Source organism: Typha latifolia, chromosome 2, assembly GCF_019914945.1.
Source record: "Typha latifolia isolate L0001 chromosome 2, TyphaL0001v2, whole genome shotgun sequence".
Taxonomy (NCBI): Eukaryota; Viridiplantae; Streptophyta; class Magnoliopsida; order Poales; family Typhaceae; genus Typha; species Typha latifolia.
The window spans coordinates 532911-556687 of record NC_133087.1 but is presented as its reverse complement, the minus strand read 5'-3'; the positions used below and the strand labels follow the sequence as shown (position 1 = coordinate 556687).

General features: G+C 40.5%; 4 protein-coding genes and 1 pseudogene across 4 annotated transcripts; 2 read left to right on the top strand and 3 right to left on the bottom strand.

Annotated features, from left to right (window-relative positions):
- The first annotated feature begins 233 nt into the window (after window positions 1-233).
- LOC140781832 (heat shock 70 kDa protein 4-like) lies at window positions 234-2956 on the top strand. Its single transcript, XM_073128080.1, has 2 exons — window positions 234-704; window positions 1057-2956. Exons 1-2 carry the CDS (start codon window positions 491-493, stop codon window positions 2775-2777), a joined length of 1935 nt encoding a protein of 644 aa, XP_072984181.1. The 5' UTR covers window positions 234-490; the 3' UTR covers window positions 2778-2956.
- A 303-nt stretch (window positions 2957-3259) lies between these two features.
- Window positions 3260-10812, bottom strand: LOC140781332 (geranylgeranyl transferase type-1 subunit beta-like). Its single transcript, XM_073127272.1, has 20 exons — window positions 10563-10812; window positions 10340-10415; window positions 10194-10252; window positions 9956-10095; window positions 9299-9354; window positions 9149-9225; window positions 9003-9048; window positions 8496-8620; window positions 8034-8101; window positions 7831-7918; window positions 7587-7733; window positions 5806-5921; window positions 5622-5733; window positions 5493-5511; window positions 5323-5411; window positions 5181-5234; window positions 4139-4209; window positions 3963-4044; window positions 3749-3845; window positions 3260-3658 (listed from the first exon to the last, which is right to left on the bottom strand). Exons 1-20 carry the CDS (start codon window positions 10719-10721, stop codon window positions 3588-3590), a joined length of 1752 nt encoding a protein of 583 aa, XP_072983373.1. The 5' UTR covers window positions 10722-10812; the 3' UTR covers window positions 3260-3587.
- A 218-nt stretch (window positions 10813-11030) lies between these two features.
- On the top strand, window positions 11031-14425 carry LOC140781331 (transcription initiation factor IIB-like). Its single transcript, XM_073127270.1, has 8 exons — window positions 11031-11395; window positions 12249-12273; window positions 12598-12727; window positions 12811-12938; window positions 13081-13169; window positions 13882-13958; window positions 14051-14155; window positions 14388-14425. The coding sequence occupies exons 1-8, from the start codon at window positions 11031-11033 to the stop codon at window positions 14423-14425; spliced, it is 957 nt and encodes a 318-aa protein (XP_072983371.1).
- A 654-nt stretch (window positions 14426-15079) lies between these two features.
- Window positions 15080-17897, bottom strand: LOC140781017 (heat shock cognate 70 kDa protein 2-like; annotated as a pseudogene).
- A 1759-nt stretch (window positions 17898-19656) lies between these two features.
- Window positions 19657-23034, bottom strand: LOC140781016 (heat shock cognate 70 kDa protein 2-like). The gene is made up of 2 exons (XM_073126766.1): window positions 22721-23034; window positions 19657-21563 (listed from the first exon to the last, which is right to left on the bottom strand). Exons 1-2 carry the CDS (start codon window positions 22932-22934, stop codon window positions 19828-19830), a joined length of 1950 nt encoding a protein of 649 aa, XP_072982867.1. The 5' UTR covers window positions 22935-23034; the 3' UTR covers window positions 19657-19827.
- Between the last annotated feature and the right edge of the window lie 743 nt (window positions 23035-23777).

Here is a 23777-nt window from a genome sequence, read left to right as displayed (position 1 = left end):
GGCCCAAATCTTCTGTCGTTTGTTATGCTTCATCTAAACTGATGAAGTGTTCTAATTTAAGTTGGCCACATCTTCTGTCTTAAAAATAATTTTAAAAAAAAAAAACAACTGAAATTGACACATATCACAAGATCAGATCAATCAAATTGAGGGCTGAGATGCTTTCACTAGACTCGTAATTCTTTCCTCCTAAACAAGCCAGTGAGGCTTAGGTGGCACCAATAAAAATTTCTGGAGAAGTCGAGGGGGTGGTCGAACAATCCATCACCTTCCTGTAGAATTCTCCCGCGCACATCTGCGCCCGATCCGACGGCTCAAATCTATCGTCAGAACCTTCCGGAATTAAAAAGCTCTCCTATAAAATCCCACCACCTCCTCCTCCTCCTCCTCCAAACTCCAAGAAAGTCTCGTTAACCAAAAAGATCTTATAAGAGTTCACTAAATTTCCGTCTCTGTTTCGATTCAAGCTTCGTGATCTACGAAACAATCCATGGCGGGGAAAGGCGAAGGTCCGGCGATCGGGATCGATCTCGGGACGACGTACTCGTGCGTCGGTGTGTGGCAGCACGATCGCGTGGAGATCATCGCGAACGACCAGGGGAATCGTACGACTCCTTCCTATGTCGCGTTCACTGATACGGAGCGGCTTATCGGAGATGCCGCGAAGAACCAGGTCGCCATGAATCCCACCAACACCGTTTTTGGTAAGTTCTCGTATGTCCTCTTCACCTCTATGTTGCTGTTAAGCATTGCGCTCGAATTTTCTCTTGAGGCCTTCAAGATGAGGTTAATCTACCTCTCTGATCTGGGAGTTGCGAGTCGTAATGATGATTTTACTGGTTTTAATTATATGTAGGTCGGTGTAATGTAACTATGGTGCTGATTTTTATGGATTAAAATTATATTAGCAATTATCTTATTTTAATTTTGCCTCTAGATTACCACCAGATTATTACATTCTATTACTCTAATTTGGGAGATATAAATTCTTCTTCGATTAACCCTAATGTCTTGCTTGAATCATTACTAATTAAACTCATTTTCTTGCTATTGCAGATGCTAAGCGTTTGATCGGAAGGCGATTCAGCGACCCCTCCGTCCAGAACGACATGAAACTGTGGCCGTTCAAGATCATCGCCGGTCCCGGCGACAAGCCGATGATCGTCGTCCAGTCCAAAGGCGAGGAGAAGCAATTCTCCCCCGAGGAGATATCTTCCATGGTCCTCTCCAAGATGCGAGAGATTGCCGAGGCCTTCCTCGGCCGCGCTATCAAGAACGCCGTCGTCACCGTCCCGGCCTATTTCAACGACTCGCAGCGCCAGGCCACCAAGGACGCCGGCGTCATCGCCGGACTCAATGTCATGCGGATCATTAACGAGCCCACGGCGGCCGCCATCGCCTACGGCCTCGACAAGAAGGCGAGCAGCTCCGGGGAGAAGAATGTGCTAATTTTCGACCTTGGCGGGGGAACCTTCGATGTCTCTATTCTGACTATTGAAGAAGGTATCTTTGAAGTGAAAGCGACGGCTGGCGATACCCATCTAGGCGGAGAGGACTTCGACAACAGGATGGTGAACCATTTCGTTCAAGAATTCAAACGCAAGAACAAGAAGGACATCACTGGCAACCCAAGAGCTCTGAGAAGACTAAGGACTGCGTGTGAGAGGGCAAAGAGGACTCTCTCTTCCACTGCCCAGACCACCATTGAGATCGATTCTCTCTACGAGGGGATCGATTTCTACTCCACCATAACCCGTGCCAGATTCGAGGAGCTCAACATGGATTTGTTCAGGAAGTGTATGGAGCCGGTGGAGAAGTGTTTGAAGGATGCCAAGATGGACAAGAGCAGCATCCACGATGTCGTACTCGTTGGTGGATCTACTAGAATTCCAAAGGTGCAGCAATTGCTCCAAGACCTCTTCAATGGCAAGGAGCTCTGTAAGAGCATCAACCCCGACGAGGCCGTCGCCTACGGCGCCGCCGTCCAAGCCGCCATTTTGAGTGGCGAAGGCAACCAGAAAGTCCAAGACCTTCTCTTGTTGGATGTCACGCCTCTCTCCCTTGGTTTAGAGACCGCTGGCGGCGTCATGACTGTTTTGATTCCTCGGAACACAACCATCCCAACCAAGAAGGAGCAGGTCTTCTCTACTTATTCCGACAACCAACCTGGTGTTCTCATCCAGGTCTATGAAGGCGAGAGGACGAAGACGAAGGATAACAACTTGTTGGGCAAGTTTGAGCTCAGTGGCATCCCTCCTGCTCCCAGAGGAGTGCCCCAGATCAATGTCTGCTTCGATATCGACGCTAATGGGATCTTAAACGTCTCCGCAGAGGATAAGACCACCGGGCAAAAGAACAAGATCACCATTACTAATGACAAGGGGAGGCTGAGCAAGGAGGAGATCGAGAAGATGGTGCAGGACGCGGAGAAATATAAGTCGGAGGACGAGGAGCACCGGAAGAAGGTGGAGGCGAAGAACGCATTGGAGAACTACGCCTATAACATGAGGAACACTTTAAAGGATGAGAAGATCGGAGCGAAGCTGGCGCCGGCGGATAAGAAGAAGATTGAGGACGCGATCGAGCAGGCTATCGAGTGGCTCGACGGGAATCAGCTGGCTGAGGTGGACGAGTTCGAGGACAAGATGAAGGAGTTGGAGAGCCTATGCAATCCCATCATTGCGAAGATGTATCAGGGTGGTGCCGGTGGGATGGATGAGGATGGCCACGGCGGCAGCGCCGGTGGCGCAGGACCGAAGATTGAGGAGGTTGATTGAGGTGATCATCTTGGTTGATGATTCAGCTGTGTGCGTTTGAGGGACCGTGCAGTTCTTTTTCTGTATGTTTTAGTGTTAATAGAGTTCAGTCTGTATTCTATGAAGTTTTCTCGTTTTTGTTAGACTATGCTCAGATATCTGTATCTGATATATAGATGAAATAAAACGTTTGTTTGACATTTCCCCGACTCATAAAATTGGTGGAAGATTTCCTGCTAGTTACTTAAAGCGAAGCAAATGGTATTTAAGGCCTGAACTGTGTTATTCTCACATCGTAGATGAGAGGCCAGTGATTGTTATACCCTCTGAGTCAAATATCAGGGATACCTGAGACTAATATTATTGGTCATCACATAGTATTTTGGCTGGTAGACTTGGTGTAAGAATTGTATCTGTTAACCACGAGAGATGTTATTGCACATACACAGAAGGCATGGTCATAACATTTAGCTTGTTGAACCAGATTTGTTACAACGGACTAATGGAGCAACGAGAAACAAGCTTTCAGTTTTTAACAAATTAGGATTATCAGTATGGAGCACATTCAAATAATCAAACTTAGCTATTCCAACAACTACACAAGCCTTGGCTTAAAAAAAGTAACTAAACACCATCAGATAAACCATAGCCAACAGAGAATAGAAAGAAACCAAGCTTTAATTTTTACAGCTCTATTTTACCATTGCTTCTGACTTCAGATAGGCTGTACTAGAAGAAAATTCGGCAAAGCAGCAAGATAAGCAGCAAAAACAGATGGTCTCATAATTTATGTTGTTTTTGCCTTTTCTACCTTTTTTTTAATGAGAGAGGTTATGCTGTCTTTGACTTTGCGAGAGCCTTCTTTCTCTGACCAAGCATATAGGTGTACATGTGGGGGCTACCTGCAGCAAAGGATGCAATCAGCCCCTGAGCAAAACCTGCTAGTTCCAAAATAATCACTAGATGCAAGGAGAAAATGTAAGTAGATGTACCTGGGGCATAGATACCAAGTACAAGGATTGATGTGTAGAAGTAATCGAAGGAGAAGTTCCACTTGTTTGGCATCCTAATGCAGTATTTATCAGATGCCTGCCATATTCACAAATAGGATCAATTAAAGTATTGGCAGGAATTCTTCAATTTTACAGAACTGTCATATCAAACATCTAATTTGAGGTCCATCTATCATCGCAAATATGCTAGTACCTTAATGTAGGGCAAGCCAAGGTATATCAGGCCAATTTCGCTGGTGATGCCAGTTGGATACAATAACAGGAAAGTGCTGTATCTGCAAGGTATTCATTTCAATGTGAATGAAATTAACTAATTTGGCAGGAAATACAAGTACCACAATAGTTACTACACTATGGAGTTGTACTTACCTAAGCCACAAGAGCCAGGAAGGTGCAAAGCCAAGAGCCTCTTTCATACCAAAGAAAGAGTACCTTATAATCTGCAAAGAGCAAATGATGCTTGTGATTATTATTCAATCTCTCACTATGCAGATGAAAACCTATAGCATAAATTAATTAAAAAGTATATACAGAGAGCCAATTTCCCCAGTTATGCAGATAAATTATCTAGATTCTACAAGAAATGACCACCACCTCTTTGATTAGCTAGATTGACCGGCCAATAACAGGTTGGTGGTTATCAGCTTCAAAACAAGTAGGACAAGGAAACGTGCATTCAATTTCATAGGTGAATTTGCTAGCATTGATAGGGGAAAAGAAATTGGAAGGTGAACTCGAAAAAATTCTACTAGATCAGATTCCTGTTGTTCCTGAATTTATGGGGGTTAAACATCTATCAAATTGTTCCAAACAAGCTATTAGTTTTAAGTCCCTCTTAATACAACCTGGCAGTTTTTTGTCAAAAAAATATAACCTGGCAGTTGAGAATAATCTTTTCTATGAGCTCTACGGTCGATTCATTAAATGAGCTAGTAATTAGCAAGTGTACCGAAAAAAATTAATAACCTTCAGTATATGACAAGTTACGGCAAATTAAGGTTCATTAGCAATCAAATTATGCATCTCAAGTCCTCCCACCATTAACATAATTAATTTGACATGCAAAATTAAACTCCACCAATGATCAAAGAATATAACTCAGTACCTCTCATTGTTAGATGCACTGATGCACATAACTCGCTACCTAACATAAATATATTTTGATAGTACAATATTGTAAGTTGCATCTTCCCATTTTAACTAATTTATCACAGAAGCCGTCAGAACTATATGCATCCAAAAATTAGACATTAAACTGCCAATAGGAATGCATGTCAATCTGTCAGGATTGTTAGAAAAATAAGACCATGTTGGCAAAGTAATGATTATTTCACTGCTCAAAGACAAATTTTCCAATTCATCAAACATGCTAACGATAACTATAGCGTAATCAAATTTTATTAATCCGCACCTCAGTAAGAGACCAGCTGATAACCAAGGAGCTAACAAGGATATGTGTCCTGATCTGTTAAAAAATTGCACCCTTTAATAAATTAAGCATCATTGGTTAAACCGGAAAAGAAAATAAGGATTAGAAAACAACTCAGTAGTACCTCAGGGAAACTCCACAGGATGCCCCAAGTAACAAACAACCTTGATCCAATTTGAGGCAAAGTCGCTGATACCGGTGACCTAACCAGTCCTATCCGATACAATCCAATACTGACTCACAACCACTAAAAATGAAGCAAATCAATGGATAAGAAAGCAAACGATTCCTCACCTACAAGGCCATGAAGGATCTGCACACCCATAAAAACAAAAAACAAAAAAAATCAACCAAGATACATCTAAAATTCTTTTTAAAAAAATAATAAAGTAAAAGAGGGGGGACAATCAAATTCTTCAGCACCTCCAACACTGCCGCGGTCTGCGCAAGCTGCAGAGGCTTCTCCACGGCATCGTACACCGCCGTGTGCCCGGATTCGCTCAAAGTTTTGAGAGCAAAGTATAGAACCTGGAACCTGCACCAAATCAAACAGATCAGTAGGAATTAGGAACGGTATCACCGGATCTGAGAGCAAGAAGACGACTACCATCCGACGAACACGGTCCAGTTGTAGACGGAGAGATAGACCCGCTTGAGGGTAGAGAGGAATCCCGCCATTGCAATCTCGAGAATTGATATCAGAACGGGATCAAGGTCATAGATCTAAGCTAAATCTAGTCTAGGGTTTTAAAAGGAGAGAGGGGAGGGAGCTCAGCGAGGAGGTAGTAGTAGTTGGCTCACAATAAGCAGCATAGCACATAGCATTTAAGTTTTAGTTGAGCGGATCAACAACTAATTTTAAATGCATTACTAACTTACGCTTCGCTGCTGGAGTAGGAGCGCACGATAAGGATGGATACATTTAACTAATATTATACGAGTGGAAGAAAGGCCAAAGAAAATTTTCTGGTGAACTTACTAAGCCCTGATGTGACGTGGCATCGATCGGATCCACTAAGGATCCGATATGATCAAATTGGTTATCCGCAAGTCAAACCTAAGAACCTAGATTGGAACTCTAGTTTTTTTTTTTTTCTGAAATCCATCATTTAGGATTATAATTTTAGTAGATTTGATTAAACTTAACTAATGCTTGTGTCAAAATTTTATAATTTTAGTCAGATCTGATGAGAATTTATTCAATATTAATGATACTAAATGCATTAATTTATATAGATCTATGTCACGATTGTTGTTTGTTGGTTCCCATGATAGTTGTAATTGAAGTGATTAAGGTGAAGGTACTTGGATTCATTAGACGGCTAACTAACTAAATCCAATAAATACGGTTGTGTTGAAAAGGAATAATTAAGTCCCTTCAATGGTTGCCTCTGCATGATTTGAGGGTTTATTTAAGTCTTCTGAACTGTTCGTATTATGTTTATGAACATATTGGTCCTTTTTTTAAAAAAAAAATTTGAGAGAGAGAGACTATATTGTTGTTTTTGCAGATCAGAAAACCTAAAAATCCAGCAAGATCATCAACTACCATTTACAGCGACTTGGCAGATAGAATTATTTTTTGTTTTTGTTTTCCAAAGCTACTCTCTTTCATATGGAGAGCATCTACATTAGATGAGAGAAACTTTTATATTCTTTTGTGTATTTTAAGTTGCTATTTTCACCATGAGAGCAGAATGGTATGGCAGGCGATGAACATAATATCCATTATTCATAATCTTTCCAACCTCTTTAGAACTGATTGTGACAATAGATCATATATCTCTATTATGGTGGTAAGCCTTTCATGATCTGTATGCTGAAGTGTTTATATGTGTGATTTGCCTTGGTGTTGTTCTGGACCATATCGCATGATATTTATACATGCTGTTAGTATGATATCCAGAGAAATGAATTTAATTAACGGCAATGCTTGTGGTAAAAGATGACCCCCATTTAGACGTTAAAGAATATCCCAATACAAAAGTTGAGTAAAGACATCGCTAACCAAATTCACGAGGGTTACACCTTAAGTTTTATTATGTACATCATCTCCTATTTCTAAGTTCTGCCTTAGTGTCCACAAAACTGTAACGGATGAACCTGAACTGGTTTCTTGGGAGAGAATAATTTACTTATTGGTACAACACATATTGAATAAAATAAGCCATTGCAGCAATCCACTGAGACACATAAACATTTAAGGCCTGAACTCCAACTCTTTCCAGTCTTCAATGTAAATACCTTATCGCCGTGCAGTCTTATCCCCAGCAAATATCTGCACAGTCTTATCTCCAGCAAATATCTGCATCAGGTTACTGATTCTTTGTCTGCAATGCTCATAATTTAGATCACTTGAAAGCAAGAAAGACAAATGAGAGTTGCTCAATCTCCACGATCTGATATGGTGATTCCCAGTTCAACACATAGTGGGTCGAGTCCTTGCTCATCCAACAAGCTCAGAGCAGCAAATCCATAATAAGAATGGTAAATATCAGGTATGCGGTCGTTGGGAAACTTTGTGAAGCCACCATACTGATGCAGACAACAAGAGGAAAAGAACAAGTAAGAATACAAGCAAGGAATTCAACATAAATGTAGCTATTGATGGGAGAAGGAAAAACAGCAGTACCGGTGATTGGCAAGATAGCAGGAAATTACGTATAGCATCACTGTCTAAGAACTTGTGGGCACCTAATATCTTGAGGACACCACCAACCCTGCATGAAACAGAATGACCAGAGAAACGAATAAGAAATATTGTCAATTTTCTTTTATTTTCCCCTTTGAGAACATATGCTGCTGGTGCCTGCAAAAAGAACTACCTGTACATACCAAAATGCATAACATGTATCGCTGGGCTTGTTGGCTCTGCCTTGAAATCCACCATCAGTCGCTTGTCTCTATAGCAGCAAAGAATGAAATTAGGCTATACGCTCTTAGATAACTGCATCTGCTTTCGCCTTGTCATCAAAATAATTTAAAGTATGTTCTTGTAGGTAACATTGGAAAATAATTTACTCTTTCTTTTATTCTTTTAATTTAAAAAAAATTTCTTGACATGCTAAGAAGTGCTCCGTGAAGAAAAACAAAAGTAACTAACTGTAGTGGTCATTACAAGCCTTAGCTGACTTTGAAATATGCCTGCACTGGATTGCAAAAATATACTTAAGGTTCTAAATTGCTGCCACAAGTTGATATCCAACTCTGTTACGTAAGTGCACACTGTGCCTGAGGGTTTTTCTCATAAGGGGACACCGTATCATCTGCTAAGTGAATGCTTTAAACAAAATGTACCTGCAAGCTCCATTCTATAAGCAGTGGCACGTCAACGGGGGAGGACACTGCTGATATAGATGAAATATCACTTTCCAAAAAGCCCATCAGCTGGAGAGCTGCAACTGCACAGTAAGCCGCTCCACCTGTGTCACTAAGACGATGATAGAAGTTCGGCCCTCAGTGAAGAAATGCTGAATAAGTAGACATGATAAGTCATAACGCTAAATGATATACAGACAAGGGAATTCTGAGAAGACTTGTCTACGAGAACATTATGAACCAGTGAAGATGAACAAACCAGTCTAGAGATACAAGCTCCCATAGTACTCTATACATATCCTAGTATTCATGACATATACACACAGCAAAGAGAGAAATGAACATTACATAGAAGATATAGAGATTTAACGGAATGTGACTCAGATACGAATGTAAATACATTCTGCAAATACAGTAACTACTTTTAGCTGAAAACTAAGGATGCGAAAAGGACATAGCAATATCAGCAATAGAGAATCAGCTTACCATGAGATTCAGCACCTGGTACTAGGCCAAAGCCACCATCATATGACTGTAGAAAATATATAGAAACATTAGGATTTGCTAGGGAATTCAAGAGTACAGTGGTCATCTTAGAAAAAGAGGCATCCAGAGCTTCTTGACCCACTTACTTGGCATTTAAGTATATATTCTTTGGCCTTTTCTTTGTCCATTCCAGTCCAGTTATTTAGCATGAAAGAGATGGCAGCTGAAAAACAAATTTAACGATATAACTGAACATAACTAGCAAAATGGAAGAGAGGAACATGCAAAATTCTCACCAGCACAATACACAAAGCGGAGGTCCCTTTCTGCCCCAAAACATATTGGCATAAAGCTGTCAGGAAATATGTAAAAAAAGTAGTTTCTTCAAAATTCAAATGGAATCCAAGAAATAATGCTATCTATTTAGATCATCAACTTGACATAAATATCTCGGTGCAGAAGATATGCAAGTGGTTTGGCATTTGTCATCTCTACATAACACAGATATCCAACCACAGATGTAAAAGTAATTGGAAACATCTTTATTGATCACAATGATTACATAAAGCAGGCATGCCAATTTATCAGTTGCAAACATATGTATACTTCCTAATTGCTAGAGTATTCCTACCTGCACATATAAGAAGAGGTCCACAATCCACATGCAACTGCATTCAAAATAAAGGATCTTTTTCTAGTGGTATATTCACAGAAGGCAAAGTATAGCAAAATAGAGCCCACTGGCCTAGTAGATGAGATAGTGGTATACTCCACTATCTTGTCAAAACAGGTTTTTTTTTTTCTGCTCAAAGTCGAATAATCTTAACAGTCGTGATGCCCTTCAATTGACGAAGAAACAATGAATTGTATGCAGAAATATGTCAAACTAGCTACATGTCTGTCTCTACACTTAAAGAGATATACTTAAATTCAATCAGAGACGGCATGTATACCTTCCATCCGATTGTTGAAGCTTTCTCATTGAGATCAAAAGTGCCTCAGAATCGATATCAGACAAATCGTATCCAACCATCTTCAAAATGGCGAGAGCGGAATAGGTACTTGCTAAATTACTAACATTGTGACTTGAAATCTGCAGAAATAAGATAATAACAAACTCTCAAAAGTAAATATCTAACATCGAATATATAAAATTAAACAACAAAATAAAACAAATAAGCAGCGGAATACCTCACTATTATGGCTAAAGAATTGAGAAGTCCTAGAACCAGAGAAACCAAAAAATTGCCCTGAGACAGAGTTACTTAATTATTCACATTATGTGTTATAATCTAGAGAGAACAAACAAACGCGTCGGGAAGGATTCAAAGAATTACCATTATCCAAGTCAAAATTGTCTCTTGGATGAGATTGGAAGGATAAAACCCATCTGGCAATTTGATCCTTGTCAACCTAAAGAACAAAAATAAAGAAAAAAAGAAAACGATCGTCGAATAATTATTAGGAGTAGATCTGAGAGTTTTTTTTTTGGATCGATGGAGGAACTAAGAATTAGGGGTGATTTGGAGGTAGTAATTGGGCGGATCCAAGAAAAGGTACCCGATCTAGGGCGCGGAGGATGGCGAGGCCGGAGACAGCGAAGTAGGCGAGGGTGAGGCGGTTGATCTCCTGGGTCGCGTACTCCTCCGGTAGCTCCTCCAGCATCATCTCCAGGAAGGCGATGTGCCGCTCCCGATCGAAGCCCGATGACCCTTTCATTCCACCCCCCCGGTGGTGATCGAACCTCGGGAGTCCTCTATCTTTGTTGAGATCTTTTGTTTTGCGCTCCCGAGACGAACTTTTATGCGAACGCCCGAGCAAATATACTCTCCCCGCCCACTTTATTCCAATTCCGAATCCAGTTCGTTTTTATGATCCGAATCCGACTTTGACTGGACTAGACTGATTGACTCCGTAACGAACTGATGGCCCCCCTCCCCTATAAAAGAGGAAGCCGCAGCTCTTTTCTTGCATGCATTCTTATCAACTTCTTTCTTCTTTGCAATCAAATCAAGAAGAGAGAAGGATATGGGGGATGAAATATCTTATTGTTTGGACTGCCGGGCGAGCACCGTGACGGTGTTCGACCGCACGACCGGCGACTGCATCTGCACGGAGTGCGGCCTCGTACTGGAGGCGCGCATGGTCGACGAGACGCCGGAGTGGCGCCAATTCGCCGACGATTCGCGCTGCAACGACCCCAACCGCGTCGGCGGCCGAGTTAACCCACTCCTTGACGACGGCTCCCTCGAAACCATCGTCATCTCGACTTCTTCTGGCGGTGGCCGCACCTCCTCCCTCCCCAGGTCGGTAAATTTGAAGAGGGAACGCTTCGTTGATCCCAAAAGAGCGCTTGTTCGAGCTTTCGATGCCATCTCCGCCATGAGCGATAGGTACATCTTACGACGCCAAAGTATATAGTTAGTCTCCTTCAGTTTCGGGTCTCTCTCTCTCTCTCTCTCTCTCTCTCTCTCTCTCTCTCTCTCTCTCTCTCTCTCTCTATAATATTTCGAGATCCAACTAGTGAGATAAATAATGGTTTCAGCTTTGCTGGATATATTGAGATTATAACAACCCGACATTTTTTTAAGAGAGGATTCTAGTCTCTACTGCGTATTATGATTCATATGTTAGGGTTTTAGAGTGTTTCTTTAGAGTTAAATTTATTTGTATATTATAGTGTTAAATGTATTTTACTTCATGTACTTATGTCTAAATTTATTTTACTTTATTTTAAAAAATATCAAAGCAGTTCTTATACTTATAATTAAAAATAAGAATACTAATTTTTCTATTAAATTTAATCTAGTAACATAGTTATTTAGTAATATAGTTGTATTCTCTCAAATTATGCATGTTTCTCTAACAAACATAGAGACATTTTAGTCATTTTAGTTTTATCTAGTTAAATTTAACAGAAAAATTAATAATTTTATTTTAATCATGAGTATAAAAACTAATTTGAGATTTTTTAAAATATAGGAGATAAAGTGGAAGATAAAATATATTTAACCCTTAATTATATTACTAAATGAAGATTTAACTCTCCCCAATTCTCTTTAAAAGAAGTTAAACTATATGCAATGAAAGTGTCTGCCTTCTCTTTCTTTGGGTACGTACAATTTTTGAGGTTCCCTGTATATTACTTGTAGTCAGAGTAAGTTATAAATCTTTCCTTGTTTTGACTATATATGCAAATTATTTAGGAGTTACTGATGTAACTTTTCCTTTTCTCCAATGTTTCAGGTTGTGTCTCCTTACCACTATCAAGGTATTAGTTTTTTTTTTTCTCTTAGAATGCTAATTATATATTTCTTTGTTCTTGGAGCATCTATGAGCATAAGTTCTTCCCAAGCATCAAGGCACAAACTTATTCAAAGTATCTCCTTTTATTTTCACGGAATCAATCGTGAAATAAGATTGTTATTATCTTGATAATATGTCGGTGCTATCTTTGGCTACTTTTGAGACAGTATGTATAAAAATAGTTCATAATTCTATCTACAAACTAGAAACTCGTGATTATCTTTGTAGAATATGCAACTGGAGTATAGCATGGATAATAGTTGTCTGACATCTGAATTTTACTTTAAAGGATCGCGCCAAGGAGATATATAAAATAGTTGAAGAGGAGAAGATTCTCTGTGGAAGAAGTCAAGATGCTTTTCTAGCTGCATGCTTATTTGTTGCTTGTCGACTGGAGCATACCCCACGAACAATGAACGGTAGACAAATTATTTGAAATCATGGAGTATGTGTATATATTCTGTTTGTAAATTATGTAACCTGGTATTTTATTTTGAACTAGAAATATGTACTGTTGCCAATGGAGCTCCCAAGAAGAAAATTGGTCAGTATGTCAGCCGCATTGAATCAGAGCTGTCTAGGTTGGGTCAATCAAAGGAGGACGGCATAATAAATCCTGGAGTTTTCTTGGTAAGTCTGATGATTCCATAACAAATTATACATCATCTCTGATTTAGAAATCTTTCGAGTAATGCAGATATTAGTTCTTTCCATTGTTTAGGCCTTGTAACTTGTTTGAGTCTTTTTGATTTATGTTGTTTTTTGTTCACAGAGACGCTTTTGCTCTAGCCTTGGATTGCCGAACGAAACGGTTAAGGTTGCACAAGAAGTAATCAAGAATTTGGATGATATTGATATAAGGTAATCTATTTTCATAATAATGCTCTAATGGGTATTCTTATCTGCGAGACTGTGAGTCATGATACTAATGATTCTATTATTATAGAACCTCGTCTTCTTTATGAGAATCTTTAGTATCATAAGTGGACTGGTACCTAATCTGAGCATTGTTTGATCAAACGAGATAAAGAAACAGAGAGTTAGAATGTACAATCTGTTATATTACCAAATCGTATCTACATTCATATCACATGTTTCTACATAATAAAGAGGAAGTACTAAGTATCTATTATCCATCAACAATTTTACAAAATTTTCAATTTAGGGAATCAAAAGGGTCATTAAATTTCTCTTTTCCAGGAACTTCAATAGCAACTCTGATTTAGAATTCGCTTCAGGATTTTGTGAATGGTAGAATCCAATTCTGATAAGAAGGTCTGAAGCTTTCAAATGTCTGTGAGAGAAATAAGAATGATTTAAACCTTAATTAAATATTTGATGTTGAGCTTTCTTGCACTACTAGCTTTATTACTTATCTTGCTAGAATTAGCAGTATAAGTTTCTGAAGTTAGTATCAACTATTTATAGAGACCGCGAAATGCAATCAGCATCCTTGATTCCCTCAAAAGGGGGAAACAAGTATAGGAATCAATGTCACACTCTGTACATAAGATGTAGGTATCTGAATCCAACTTGCTCTTGTTCATTTCCAAACATTACAATGCTTGTGCAGGAGATCTCCTGTGTCTGTGGCAGCAGCTGTGATTTACATGATGACACAGCTATCAAATATCAAGAAGCCTATCAAAGGTGTTGTTTATAGGCTTCTATACGTCATTGGTTTCTCATTATATTTAGATATGAGGTATCAACATTTTGTTACTTGAATGATGATGGTGCAGATATTGCGCTTGCCACCGGTGTGAGCGAAAACACCATCAAGAAAGCATACGCAGATTTATACCCTTACGCTTCCTTGCTCGTACCAAGTTCATTTGCAAATAATGGTACCCTCAGCTGCCTCTCTCAGCCATAATTATCGCCTTGTGTTCCTTGCAGCGCATTCGGTTGTGCTGTTTTTCTATTATTAATGTAGATAGGGGCGCGTTGTTGATCAGTCATTTGTTTCGCTGAATGTAAAGGCTCAAAGTGTTGAATGGACAAACAAGCAATGCTTTTGTCCTATGAGCTTCGATATATACAGCTGGAAATGATTCACTGAACTCTGCAAATTTTCAGATTATAATGAGTCGAAATCTTATAATGAGAGGCGGTAAGCACTTGAGATGTGTGCTCTGGAATAAACCAGACATTTACTGGAAAGTAGATGTGCAATGCTTTTTTTTTAAATTTCTCCATTGACCGAAAGGGATCTGAGATCCTTGCAAAGGTCCTGAAAGCAGTGGCTAGTGGTGGCTACCAACGGAGAAGAGTTCAGGTTCTCATTCAAGCAAGAAACAAAAGATAATAAAGCTTTAATTCTGCAGCATTGCTGGGAGACCTGGAAGAAGCTCTTCAAATTGTCAAGAGTTACTAGGCTGAATCAATGATGTAGATTGTAGAGCAGAAAGAGATGCAACTAGCCTCGCAATTTTTTACTTTTGAATTTATTAGAATCCGATCTAAATAACAGGCATGACGAAAGGAAAATGTACATCATATTATATTGTGTGGTTAAGCAAAAGCATATTTGCGTTGAATTGATTTGTAAAAGTATATGAAGTCCTACCATTTCTTAGTAATTTTACATCTCTGTCATCCTCTTTAAGAAATCTATCTGTCACAATCCAAATTCTAGCATTCTTTGATGTGACAACAGGATTACTAATACATCAACCCGCTAACTAATTAGCCAACTATTCCGATATTTCACTGGCGTATTACCCTGGCAAATAATGTCGAAGCTTTTACTCTACTTCTTTGGAAACATGAGATTAAGGATCAGAGTTTTGCGCGTTAATGGAATAGAATAGCCATAAGTAATAAGATGGAGAAATGTATAACGAGTATTTGAACCAAAATTAAAAGGATTAAAAGGACAAGGCAGGGCCCCAAGCAGTTATTAAGCATGTAAATTATGACTACCATTAAGGACTTAATCGACTTCCTCGATCTTGGGACCGGCGCCGGCACCGGCACCACTGATACGTCTTGGCAATGATGGGGTTGCAGAGACTTTCCAACTCCTTCATCTTGTCTTCAAACTCATTGGCTCCTGCCAACTGGTTGTTGTCCAACCACTGGATCGCCTGCTCGATAGCATCTTCGATCACCTTGATGGTGTTCCTCATGTTGTACGCGTAGTTCTCCAATTGGTTCTTCCACTCGACCTTCTTCTTGTGCTCCTCATCCTCAGACTTGTATTTCTTGGCCTCCTGCACCATCTTCTCAATCTCATCCTTGCTGAGCCTTCCTTTGTCATTGGTGATGGTGATCTTGTTCTTCTGGCCATTGGTGTTGTTCTCCGCGGAGACATTCAAGATACCATCGGCATCAATGTCGAAGCACACGGTGATCTGAGGCAAACTTCTTCTTGCGGGAAGGATCCCAGAGAGTTCAAACTTGCCCAGCAAGTTGTTGTCTCTGGTTCTCGTTCTTTCTCCCTCATAGACTTGGATGAGGACATGGAACGTTCCTTCGTCGTCGTAGACTTCGATGGGGAGGCGGAAGTTGTTAATGTCTAATCCCTCAAAGTCTTGGTTGAGGGAGAAGGGTTGACTGTCTGAGTTGGTAGAGAATACCTGCTCCGTCTTGGTCGGGATGGTTGTGTTTCTTGGAACCAACACAGTCATGACTCCTCCAGCAGTTTCCAAACCAAGGGAGAGAGGAGCGACATCCAACAAGATGACGTCCTGAACTTTCGCATAGTCCCTACCATTCAAAATGGCAGCTTGGACAGCGGCGCCGTAAGCAACGGCCTCATCAGGGTTGATGCTCTTGCAGAGCTCCTTTCCATTGAAGAAGTCTTGGAGCAACTGCTAAACCCTGGGAATTCTAGTAGATCCACCAACAAGAACAACGTCATCGACAGAGCTCTTGTCCATCTTAGCATCCCTCAAACACTTGTCGACTATCTCCATGCACTTCCTGAAGAGATCCATGTTCAGCCCCTCAAATTTGGCACGAGTGACAGTTGAGTAGAAATCAATGCCACCACTGAGAAGGGAATCAATCTCAATTGTGGTGGTCTGGACAGTGGATGACAGGATCACCTTCGCCCTCTCACAAGCAGTCTTCAGCTTCCCGAGAGCCCTGGAATTTCCACTGATATCCTTCTTCCTTTTTCGCTTGAATTCCTTAAGAAAGTGATCCACCATACGGTTGTCGAAGTCCTCGCCTCCGAGATGGGTGTCTCCAGCAGTGGCCTTGACCTCAAAAATCCCCTCTTCAATTGTGAGCAGAGAGACATTAAAAGTACCACCTCCAAGGTCGAAGATGAGCACGTTCTTCTCACCAGTGATGCTTCCCTTCTTGTCAAGGCCATAGGCGATGGCAGCAGCTGTGGGCTCGCTGATGATACGCATGATATTTAGATCTGCAATGAATCCGGCATCCTTTGTAGCCTGGCGTTGCGAGTCGTTGAAGTAAGCTGGGACGGTGACGACGGCATTCTTGACGGTCGATCCCAGATATGCTTCAGCAATCTCACGCATCTTTATCAAAACCATGGAAGAGATCTCTTCTGCTGTGAATTGCTTCTCTTCACCTTTGTATTCGACGACAATCATAGGCCTGTCTCCCCGACCAGAGATGACCTTGAACGGCCAGTAGTTAATGTCACTTTGTACACAACTATCTGTGAACCGCCTACCAATCAAGCGTTTTGCGTCTAAAATCAAATGTATACATTTTGAGCCACCTCCATTAGCAAATATATATCAAACAGCAACGTACAAAGAAAAGAGGTATAACATATGATATGAGAAGCATCACTATTCTTGAAGCACTGAGAATGATAACCAAGAAAAAACTCAACTAAAGAAAAAAGTGGCAGCATACCAAATATAAACAGCATAGAATTAACAATATTCTTAATATTAATCCTTCGCTACCCTGTTCTAATTCTTAATATTAATCCTAGAATAATAATTACTGTCTACTCATAATTTATATTTTTATAACAGAACAAGAGAAAAATAAAACCTCTACTGAATTCAAGTACAGTTATAGATATCATCCTAAAAATAATAAAAAACATAATTGTCAAAATATCTAGATCCATATGAGATCATTTTTCAAGATCAATAGATCTATGTTCAGCGTGCTCAGATAGGGGTAGAAGGTCATACTCATGGCAGAAGGTTACTAGTTCGAAAATTTATGAACAGAAATTTTTTTTGTAAAAATAAAAAGATTGCGTATGTATGATCTTGCTTTGATTTGTGTTTTGACTAATTTGTGGCTCATTATTTTGTAAGATTAGCTCATATATCTCTAATTTATATATTAAAAAGTATTAGCCTAATGATTAGTCTATTAATAAGAAACAACTAAATCTAATCTAAAAGATGAGATCAAAGAGCTAGAAATCTCACCAAAGACGGTGTTGATCGGGTTCCTCACGGCTTGGTTCTTGGCCGCATCTCCGATGAGGCGCTCTGTGTCTGTAAATGCGACATAGGAAGGAGTTGTCCGATTCCCATGGTCGTTCGCGATGATCTCTACGCGATCGTGCTGCCACACAGCGACGCAGGAGTAGGTAGTTCCAAGATCGATCCCGATCGCCGGACCTTCTCCTTCTCGGGGCATGACAAAGCTAAGAAGCTATCACAGAAGTATCAGAGAGAGGGGAAGAAAATTTAGAATAATTAAGTGGAGGAGAAGGGTAGAGGATAGAAGAGTTTATATAGTTTCAGTGGAGAACATTTCTTATACGTTATGGCCGTCTCAAAGAAGCTTATTTAGATGGTTTTGATCAATACTAGCTTTTTCTCTCTTCTGACTAGCTAGGCCAGTCGAAGACAGCGTCGAGTTGCGACAAGAAGACTATCTAAAGTTGCAACAACTGATCTCAAATGGTCATCTTATCATTATATTCGTAGTTGTGCTCCAACGGTGGATAATTTATAAGAATGCATCCACCCCCCTCTTTTTTGCATGTTAGATGCATGTCGAAGTCTTCGCTCCTGCTAGGTAGATGCTTGCACGTATTTTTCGAGCAATTATAATATAGTCTTTAGAAAATATACTTTTTATTTCATTAAGGAAAAAAAAGTCTTATAAGAAAATACCGATCGATCAAATTGATAAGCCGTCTGGGTTTGATGGACAGCAATAGGCGATGATCATTTTGGTCAATTCCTTTTTTTTATCTGTTAATACTCCTTCCATTTCTCTCCCGCTTCCATCGCCGGTGGTTAATCCGGTTGGAAACTCATCCAGATCTTCTCCTCCTCATGGGTCGGAAGTAAGTCGAGTCCACGGAGTTCGGATATATTACTATAGCTTCGTAGATCGGTGATCAGGTAACTGAGACTCGATCTTTCTCTTCTTCTACTCCATTTTAATCAGTTTGTTCGAGTTCTTCTTGTAATCTTTGAATTCTAGATATTATCGAGAACGAGACGGGATGGAAGCGAAGGCTTTGGGACCGGTAAAGGACCAGATGGGCATCAGTATTGCGAAATGTAACATCGAACAACATCTCCCCAGGAAAAGCCGACGAGAAGTAGATCCTCAAGTTGACCTCCTAGTCCCGCGGCCACGTTAGCGCCTGCAAAGTCTCCGTCCCCCTAAAGAGATATTAGAGTGATTTGGAGGACTTGCATGGTCCATAAATATTTTTACGTAAGTAAAGTCCCGGAAAATGAATTTTATGCAAGTATATCTGATGAATCTCGTTCAGATATCATGACAGATTATGTGTCCTCTATGTAGAAGGACTTTTGACTTGCTTTCCTTCCAAGAGGTGGTTTCATGTTATGTAAATTGATGAACGCTGTGTGTTTTTTATTCTTCTGAATACAGGATCTATCTTTTGATTTAGATGCATGTTTGTGGCAGGAAATTCAGTAATATGTTAAAAAGACAATTCTGAAACTCTTGTTTGAAGGAGGCATCGGTGCTAACATTGACCGATTGAGGCATTTGACGTCCCCGCGAAGGTCGAAGTAAAAGATATTGAAGCTTTCTGCAGCATGCTGGTTGACCTGGAAGAAGAAACTCTTCAAAATGTCAGTTACAGTGGACTAGGTTGAATCGGATCAGACGATGCAACTAATTATTGAATCCGATCTAGCTAGCAGGCATGACAAACGGAAAATGTGTAACATATTAGATCTAGTGGTTAAGCAGAAACAGCTTCGCATTGAATTGATTTCTAAAGTTTATGAAGTCCTTTGTGTCCAACATTGCTTAGTAATTTTATATCTTTGCCATCCTGCATCTGTCTGGCAAAACCTAAATTCAAGCTAATCTTTCATGTGAAGGATTAGTAATACTTCATGCTAATAGTGCAAGCATGAAACTGCGGATCAGAGTTCTGCATCTTAATGAAACAATAGCCACATGGAGAAATGTATACCAATTATTTCAACCAAAATTAAAACGACAAAAAAAGGGCCCTATATACCAAGGCCAAAAATTCTCGACAGCAATTTTAGGGTAGGATCCGACTAGATCCGGTACAATAAACCAAACACAGTCATTAAGCATATAAATTATGGCTAACATAAAGGACTTAATCGACTTCCTCAATCTTGGGACCGGGGCCACTGCTACCACCAGCTGCAGGGCCATCTTCCTCCATGTCCCCACCCATACCTGCACCTGCACCTTGATACATCTTGGCAATGATGGGATTGCAAAGACTCTCAAGCTCCTTCATCTTGTCATCAAACTCATCAGCTTCTGCCAACTGGTTATTGTCCAGCCACTGAATCGCCTGTTCAATAGCATCATCAATCTTCTTCTTATCCTCAGCCCCCAACTTCGATGCAATCTTATCATCCTTGATAGTGTTCCTCATGTTGTACGCATAGTTCTCCAGTGCATTCTTTGACTCAACCTTCTTCTTGTGCTCCTCATCCTCAGACTTGTATTTCTCAGCCTCCTGCACCATCTTCTCAATCTCATCCTTGCTCAATCTTCCCTTGTCGTTTGTGATGGTGATCTTGTTCTTCTGCCCAGTGGTCTTGTCCTCCGCAGACACATTCAGGATACCATTGGCGTCAATGTCAAAGCACACAGTGATCTGAGGCACACCTCTTGGTGCAGGAGGGATTCCAGAGAGTTCAAACTTGCCGAGCAAGTTATTGTCTCTGGTTCTCGTTCTTTCTCCTTCATATACTTGGATTAGGACACCGGGTTGGTTGTCTGAGTAGGTAGAGAATACCTGCTCCTTCTTGGTCGGGATGGTCGTGTTTCTTGGAATCAACACAGTCATGACTCCTCCAGCAGTCTCCAAACCAAGGGAGAGAGGAGTGACATCCAACAAGAGGAGGTCCTGAACTTTCTCATTGCCCTCACCGCTCAAAATAGCAGCTTGGACTGCAGCACCATAGGCAACGGCCTCATCAGGGTTGATGCTCTTGCATAGCTCCTTCCCATTGAAGAAGTCTTGGAGCAACTGCTGGACCCTGGGAATTCTGGTAGATCCACCAACAAGAACTACGTCATCGACAGAGCTCTTGTCCATCTTAGCATCCCTCAAGCACTTCTCTACTGGCTCCATGCACTTCCTAAAGAGATCCATGTTCAGTTCCTCAAATCTAGCGCGAGTGACAGTTGAATAGAAATCAATGCCCTCAAAAAGAGAATCAATCTCAATTGTGGTCTGGGCAGTGGAAGACAGGGTCCTCTTCGCTCTCTCACAAGCAGTCCTTAACCTCCTAAGAGCTCTGGGATTCCCGCTGATATCCTTCTTATTTTTTCTCTTGAATTCTTGTACAAAGTGATTCACCATACGATTGTCAAAGTCCTCACCTCCCAGATGGGTGTCTCCAGCGGTGGCCTTGACCTCAAAAATCCCCTCTTCAATAGTGAGGAGGGAGACATCAAAAGTACCACCTCCAAGGTCGAAGATGAGCACATTCTTCTCACCGACGCTGGTTGCCTTCTTGTCAAGGCCATAGGCAATAGCAGCAGCAGTGGGCTCGTTAATGATTCGCATGACATTAAGACCTGCAATGACTCCAGCATCCTTGGTAGCCTGGCGTTGTGAGTCATTGAAGTAAGCTGGGACAGTGACGACAGCATTCTTGATGGTCGATCCTAAATATGCTTCAGCAATCTCACGCATCTTTATCAAAACCATGGAAGAGATCTCTTCTGCTGCAAATTGCTTCTCTTCACCTTTGTATTCAACAACAATCATAGGTTTGTCTCCTGGCCCAGGGATGACCTTGAAGGGCCAGAGCTTAATGTCACTTTGTACAGAACTGTCTGTGAACCGCCTACCAATCAAGCGTTTTGCGTCTGAAACCAAATATTGACAAGTGAGACACCATGGTTAGAACATATATAGGATCAAGGCTAAATAGCAACTAATAATGAAAAGAGTTAACTTATGACCACTATATCTAAAGAAGCATTAAAGAAAACCAAGAAAAAAAAAACTCAATTAAAGAAATAAGTACCAGCATAGCAAACATAAATACTTAGACGGAAAATGGAAGGAATTCTACATACGAAGGTACAAAAATAACATATTCAAATGACTGCAGATGTTCTAGAATACACAGAGGCAATATTGACAATGCACACAACACATACCTCTTAGAAAATGTTTTTGAATTTAAGAAATACATAAGCATTATTATAAGATCTATTCCTTCATTGTCAGGAACTTGTTTAACCAAAAAGAAGTATCCTAAACCAAATGCCACATAATAATAGGGCTTGCGGAAAAAATAAACAATTCTATGAAGCACCAGAAATAAATGCTGAACAGGATAGGAGGCAACTCCTTTTCAATTCTTCCAACAGTATTGAAAATTACAAAAAGGTAATCATCAGAAGAAAATGCCATGAACTGCGAACAACATTAACAGCATATCTAGATAATCATAAAGCACAACATCTAAATCACATACTACCGAGCATATGATAATTGACAATAATAACCATATCAAAGAGGACAGGCTGCCGCCACCACACAATATTAAATTTACATTAGCAAAAGAACAACAGCATCACTCATTCTAGCTTCAGATCCGACACACAACAATATAAGGTTCATCTAAACCATCGAAACTTGAAATCGCGGCTAATCATATTGAGAGTACCACAGAAGCTACGAAAGACAACAAAAGCCACGTCAAATCGAAACAATCTAATAGTCTAGAGTTACATCGGAAAGCCACACCGAAAAGGAAAGCCGTTCAACCCCGAGATGTACACTCATCTAAGAACAAAAGATCTAACAGATCTGCATCAAGGCTAATTCAACGTCAGATCCAAAGAAAAGAAAATGCATAAAACACGAACTATTTTCCAACTCCAGATCTGACACAAAATCTCCCCGAAACAAGAAATAATTACAATAAGATTCAGATCCACATGAGAACACTTCTCAAGATCAACATATGTAACAGATCTATCCGAAAATATATCAAAGAGCTATAAAGTCTCACCAAAGACGGTGTTGATCGGGTTCATCGCGACCTGGTTCTTGGCCGCATCTCCGATAAGGCGCTCTGTGTCGGTAAACGCGACATAGGAGGGAGTCGTTCGATTTCCCTGGTCGTTCGCGATGATCTCTACGCGATCGTGCTGCCACACACCGACGCAGGAGTAGGTAGTTCCTAGATCGATCCCGATCGCCGGACCCTCTCCCTTTCCGGCCATCACAAAACTACGAAGGGATCGAAGAAGGGGAGAGGAAGACGAAAAATATCAAAGAAGCGAAGTAACCTAATAATAAGAGGAGGAGAATGGGTAGGGGGACGGAGCAATTTATATAGCTTTAGTAGAGAAGATTTCTAGAAACTTCGGATGTGTTATGGCCGTTGGATTCATTTCCACCAGGTGACGATGGGGTGGGGTGGGGTTTGTTCTTTTCCCCCGATCGGTCGTCTTTGGCTGGCCGAAAGCTGTGAGCCTGTGATTGGTGAAGGGAATTCGATTCGGTTTGGTCTGGGCCGTCGGATTAAATCTTGAGCAGATCTGAACCGATTACTCTCTGATTCAAATGGGAACAAGACACGGGAGCACACTAGACACTATGCTAAATAAATTGTGATAAAGGATAAAAAAGTTCTAAAATTTGTCTTACAAAATACGAGAACTTAAGGATTTTTTCTGAGCTTATGCAATTTAAAAGCTCATCTTTACTTACATATTCGCGTGCCACTTTTAGTATAGGATTTCCCTTGTTTATGGATTTGGGATCAACGGACTCTAAGGTATTATTCTTTCCGGACCGACACGAAGAAGTAAAGCACAAAGGATTTCTATGGATCTACGTATGGACTAGTGATGTAGGCTGTTGTCGAATGACGAGGCCCAATTTGAGAAGATTAAATGGCCTTCTCAAACACCCATGGGCCCACGAAATGTGTGGGCTTTGCCACGCTAATATGTTGAAGAACTTTATGGGAATTTTTTTACTCCTCTGGTGGGCCAGTCGAAGCCAGCATCATTCTAAAGTCAAAGAATTGAAATGGTTGTCAAATAATATTCTTAGTTGTG